The sequence below is a fragment of the Phoxinus phoxinus genome (assembly GCF_949152265.1).
Source record: "Phoxinus phoxinus genome assembly, chromosome: 18".
Taxonomy (NCBI): Eukaryota; Metazoa; Chordata; class Actinopteri; order Cypriniformes; family Leuciscidae; genus Phoxinus; species Phoxinus phoxinus.
The window spans coordinates 12,979,206-12,985,300 of NC_136893.1; the positions used below are offsets into that span (position 1 = coordinate 12,979,206).

General features: G+C 36.3%; 1 protein-coding gene across 1 annotated transcript; it reads right to left on the minus strand.

The window, feature by feature from the left end:
* Nucleotides 1-1,121: 1,121 nt before the first annotated feature.
* Nucleotides 1,122-3,145, minus strand: LOC306986424 (P2Y purinoceptor 1). Its single transcript, XM_079589639.1, has 2 exons — nucleotides 2,349-3,145; nucleotides 1,122-2,258 (listed from the first exon to the last, which is right to left on the minus strand). The coding sequence occupies exons 1-2, from the start codon at nucleotides 3,128-3,130 to the stop codon at nucleotides 2,159-2,161; spliced, it is 882 nt and encodes a 293-aa protein (XP_079445765.1). The 5' UTR covers nucleotides 3,131-3,145; the 3' UTR covers nucleotides 1,122-2,158.
* Between the last annotated feature and the right edge of the window lie 2,950 nt (nucleotides 3,146-6,095).

Genomic DNA, 6,095 nt, shown 5'->3' on the forward strand with positions numbered 1-6,095 from the left:
GATCTGTGCCGCCTGGCCTTGTCCTTTAATGTGTGCTCGATCAAGAGTTCACAAGCTCAACGAGTAAACAGCTAGTGTTATGTTGCTGACCATTAATCTGTATGCTTTTTATCCAGCCAGACAAAGTCATTTAGTTTAAATACAATACATACACATAAACCCAAATGCTCTATTGGATTGAGATCTGGGGAATTTGGAGGCAACATCTTGAACTTTTTATCATGTTCCACAAACCATTTCTGAACAATGCGAGTAGTGTGGCAGGGTTATTATCCTGCTGAAAGAAGCCACTTCCACCAGGGAACAACATCGTCATGAAGGGGTGTACCTCTTCTGCAACAATGTTTAGGTATAGGTGGCACGTGTCAAATTTTTACGACAATATACGATGCTCATGTACCCATTGTTTGTGCTTTTGACGGTTGACATGAATCATCATAGGCACTCTTATTGGACTGTGGTTAAGCAGCCCCATACGCAGCAGAGTGTGATGCACTGTGTTGTGACACATTCCTCCCATAACCATCATTAAAATGTTGTGCGACTTGGGCCATAGAAGGACTAGACCAGACAAGATAGCCCAACACCCTGTCGCCAGTTTGTGGTTTGTCCCTCCTCGGACCACTGCTGATAAATTCACATCACTGCTGACCGGGAGAAACCCACAAGCCGTTTCAGAGATACTCTGACCCAGGTCCCTTGCCATAACAATATGGCTCTTGACAAAGTCACTCAGATCTTTATTCCTGCCCATTTCTCCAGCATCCAACACGTTGATTACAAGACCTAATTGTTTGCTTACCATCTAATCTACACAGACCTTTATATGCGGCCTTGTTAGAAGATGATCAATGATATTCGTTTCACCTGTGACTGGTCATAATATAGGCATTTCCACCAATTTTGGAATTAGATTTTTTTTTGACGGAATAAAATTTTAATATCATCCTAGCATGACAAGTTATCATCTTGTCGGTATCTGCTAACATTTTAATATCAATGCATCCCTATATAAAGCAAGATCAATATATGTACTTGACGGTCATAATCTTCAATGTGAACTGTTAAAAAATCATATCTCCAAAAGCTATAGACAAAAATGACAAAAAGTTTTTCCTAAATATTTATTGATTTAACAATTAACTTGATCTTAACAGTGTTTGTGGTGTTTAAAAAAAAAACTCAATGCTAAAAAAAAGAACATATACAAAGATATACAAAAAAATATATATTCATATTTACAATATGTGACAAAGACAATAATGGGATAAAGAAAAACAATTACCTTTTGTTTTGACCCAACACAGTATTATCTTACAAAAGTAAACTAAAACGCTCCTAAAATTGTAATACAATATATTAAATATCAAAATATATCCACATTTATCCTTGTTCCAAGTGAAACCATGTTTATTGTATTTTAATGGGTCTTTACCTTACAAAGTTGTGTACATGTGTTTGGATGCAAGTCTATTTATTTTCATCTCAAATCATCTTGAACAAAATCTGATACTTTCTGCTTTTACTGTAATTTACCACATGGCACAGATGTACTAGTCTACAAGATTGCTGGGTGTGTCGTATATCTGAATGTGGCTTCATAACACGGTTCAGTTGCAATAGGCCTATATCATGTGTAATAATATAAAAGTTGTTTGTTTTGTAGTTTTTGTTTCGTTTACATAGCAACAGTAGTTTTCAGTTGCATGAAAACAAGAGCAATACTGTAATATTGATAAATGTATATAACTCAAAAATATCAGTAATGAAGCTCTCTGAATTTACTTCACAGAAAAATATGTACTGTGCAAACATAAAGCAAAAATGTGTTTTCAATCATTCAGTGCATGCAATTACAGTTAGGAGAAAGAAAGAACAGCACATTTATCTATGATTGTCCCATAAAAATGGCCTTGATTTGAACTGGAACACAATAAGAACAAACTCAGTTCTGTTAGACATAATCCAGTGAAGCGGTGCGTTCATATCCTGTCACAGGATCATGTACTGAAATTGAGGGCATAACCACATGTAACATCAAAATGAAAGAGATGAGACTCATTTTATTCACTGTATATAATTTAGACGAACAGTAGTGTCCTCGAGGCAAGAAAAAAAGTTATCACGAATCTCCATTCATCTCTATTTCATGGCCTTGTCAATATTTTGCGTCTGAAAGGATGATTCCTCCACAAGAGACGGCGGGAGATTGACGTCCTCGTCTGCACCTCATAAAACACTTCATTAGCAGTTCATCACTGTTAAAGAGGTAAACCAGTGGGTTAATCGCACTATTCATGCATGCCAATGCATTACCAACCTGGTTTGCGATGTACACATTCGCATACCATTTCTGACACGTGCCGTCCAGCTTGGAGATTCGAGTTGCCAAGTTGAAATTTCTAAAAATATGATAAGGAATGAAACAAATAGAGAAGAGCAGCGTGAGAACGACAACCAGCCTGAGACAACTCAGCTTCAAGATGACATCGATGTCTTTCTTGGTCATCAGAGTAAACGCCACATGTCCGTAGCAGCATAACATGATTAACAACGGGATCCCGAATCCAACAACCGTCCTTCCGATGCTGTACTTCAGGTATTCCCTAATGTGCTGGTCCGAAGTTGTGTCAAAACAAGTTGTTTTGTTGCTGGAGGTTTTGTCAAAAAACATATCAGGCAGACACTGAAGAAAAACAAAAAACCAGACCAGCGAAACAATCACCACAGAGTGTTTGGCTGTAATTCTGCCTTTAACTCTCAAAGTGTGAACGATACCGAGATACCTGTAGACGCTGATGCACGTGAGGAAACCAATGCTGCCGTACAGATTAATGCAGAAACACAATCTTAAAATCTTGCAGAACACATCTCCAAATATCCATTCGCTGTTGGATGCGTAGTAAACCACCAAGCAAGGCAAAGTCAAAAGATATAAAATGTCTGCCAGGCAAAGGTTGAGCACAAATATATTTACATTGCCCATTTTCTTCCAGTTATCATACACAGATTTCAGCCCCAAGCAGTTGCCAATCACTCCAAGAGTGAAAACAGTCACGTAGACTGAGGGCAAAAACTTGTGCGTAAAATCAAAATTGACAAATTGACAGGTTGCGTTTGACTCCATCATTGGAGACGATTATCAGACTTTCTTGATGGAGGCTGGAAGATATGTACTATGACATTCTCGCAAATGAAAATGTGTCACAGGAAGTGAGAGCATGCTGTCTGACTCCTCGACTGAGCTCAAACCAAAGCCTGTTTCAAACAAAACTTTGAACTACTGTATGAACTTTAAACTTGAACTTATCGCTTTAGAAGCGGGGTAAAGTTAGTTTTAGGTTCGATATTCGCTGCATATTCACATAGGCTGCTTTAGGGACCGTCTGCAAATTCAGCCCACTGTGCAAACCGAAGTCCTATAATTAATGTTTTTTCGAGTTCCAAAGGTTGTAGTAGTACCCTAGTGACCAGACTGACTTACTACAGGTGACATTTTAACAATACCACCCTTACTGTACGTACAGTACACAAATATTAATATGAAAATAATACTGTAATTCACCTATAGTACCTATAGTGAATTTTTCATGTTTCAAAGGTTGTAGTAGTACCCTATTGACCAGACTGACTTACTACAGGTGAAATTTTGACCATACCTCCCTTACTGTACGTACAGTACACAAATATTGATATGAAAATATTACTGTAATTCACCTATAGTGTTTTTTTCATGTTTCAAAGGTTGTAGTAGTACCCTAGTGGCCAGACTGACTTACTACAGGTGAAAATTTAACAATACCTCCCTTACTGTACGTACAGTACACAAATATTAATATGAAAATATTACTGTAATTCACCTATAGTGTTTTTTTCATGTTTCAAAGGTTGTAGTAGTACCCTAGTGACCAGACTGACTTACTACAGGTGAAACTTTAACAATTCCTCCCTTACTGTACGTACAGTACACAAATATTAATATGAAAATATTACTGTAATTCACCTATAGTGTTTTTTCATGTTTCAAAGGCTGTAGTAATTCCCTAGTGACCAGACTGATTTACTACAGGCGGAATTTTGACCATACCTCCCTTACTGTACGTACAGTACACAAATATTAATATGAAAATATTGGTGTAATTCACCTATAGTGTTTTTTCATGTTTCAAAGGCTGTAGTAATTCCCTAGTGACCAGACTGATTTACTACAGGCGGAATTTTGACCATACCTCCCTTACTGTACGTACAGTACATACATATTAATATGAAAATATTACTGTAATTCACCTATAGTGTTTTTTCATGTTTCAAAGGTTGTAGTAATTCCCTAGTGACCAGACTGACTTACTACAGGTGAAAATTTAACAATACATCCTTTACTGTACGTACAGTACACAAATATTGATATGAAAATATTACTGTAATTCACCTATAGTGTTTTTTTCATGTTTCAAAGGTTGTAGTAATTCCCTAGTGACCAGACTGACTTACTACAGGTGAAATTTTGACCATACCTCCCTTACTGTACGTACAGTACACAAATATTGATATGAAAATATTACTGTAATTCACCTATAGTGTTTTTTCATGTTTCAAAGGTTGTAGTAATTCCCTATTGACCAGACTGACTTACTACAGGCGGAATTTTGACCATACCTCCCTTACTGTACGTACAGTACACAAATATTAATATGAAAATATTACTGTAATTCACCTTTAGTGTTTTTTCATGTTTCAAAGGCTGTAGTAATTCCCTACTGACCAGACTGACTTACTACAGGTGAAATTTTGACCATACCTCCCTTACTGTACGTACAGTACACAAATATTAATATGAAAATATTACTGTAATTCACCTATAGTGTTTTTTCATGTTTCAAAGGCTGAAGTAATTCCCTAGTGACCAGACTGACTTACTACAGGCGGAATTTTGACCATACCTCCCTTACTGTACGTACAGTACACACATATTAATATGAAAATATTACTGTAATTCACCTATAGTGTTTTTTCATGTTTCAAAGGCTGTAGTAATTCCCTATTGACCAGACTGACTTACTACAGGCGGAATTTTGACCATACCTCCCTTACTGTACGTACAGTACACAAATATTAATATGAAAATATTACTGTAATTCACCTATAGTGTTTTTTTCATGTTTCAAAGGTTGTAGTAATTCCCTAGTGACCAGACTGACTTACTACAGGTGAAATTTTGACCATACCTCCCTTACTGTACGTACAGTACACACATATTAATATGAAAATATTACTGTAATTCACTTATAGTGGTTTTTTCATGTTTCAAAGGCTGCAGTAATTCCCTAGTGACCAGACTGACTTACTACAGGCGAAATTTTGACCAAACCTCCCTTACTGTATGTACAGTACACAAATATTAATATGAAAATATTACTGTAATTCACCTATAGTGTTTTTTTCATGTTTCAAAGGTTGTAGTAGTACCCTATTGACCAGACTGACTTACTACAGGCGGAATTTTGACCATACCTCCCTTACTGTACGTACAGTACACAAATATTGATATGAAAATATTACTGCAATTCACCTATAGTGTTTTTTTTCATGTTTCAAAGGTTGTAGTAATTCCCTAGTGACCAGACTGACTTTCTACAGGTGAAATTTTGACCATACCTCCCTTACTGTACGTACAGTACACAAATATTAATATGAAAATAATACTGTAATTCACCTATAGTGTTTTTTTCATGTTTCAAAGGTTGTAGTAGTACCCTATTGACCAGACTGACTTACTACAGGTGAAATTTTGACCATACCTCCCTTACTGTACGTACAGTGAACAAATATTGATATGAAAATATTACTGTAATTCACTTATAGTGGTTTTTTTCATGTTTCAAAGGCTGTAGTAATTCCCTAGTGACCAGACTGACTTTCTACAGGTGAAATTTTGACCATACCTCCCTTACTGTACGTACAGTACACAAATATTAATATGAAAATATTACTGTAATTCACCTATAGTGTTTTTTTCATGTTTCAAAGGCTGTAGTAGTACCCTATTGACCAGGCTGACTTACTACAGGTGAAATTTTGACCATACCTCCCTTACT

Bases quoted from the DNA above. Each gene is read 5' to 3' on its own strand.
- LOC306986424 (XM_079589639.1), bottom strand. From the start codon at position 3,130: ATGATGGAGTCAAACGCAACCTGTCAATTTGTCAATTTTGATTTTACG. The intron at 2,259-2,348 runs GTATGCGAATGT...CCTCTTTAACAG, and splicing joins GACGGCACGTGTCAGAAATG to TGATGAACTGCTAATGAAGT.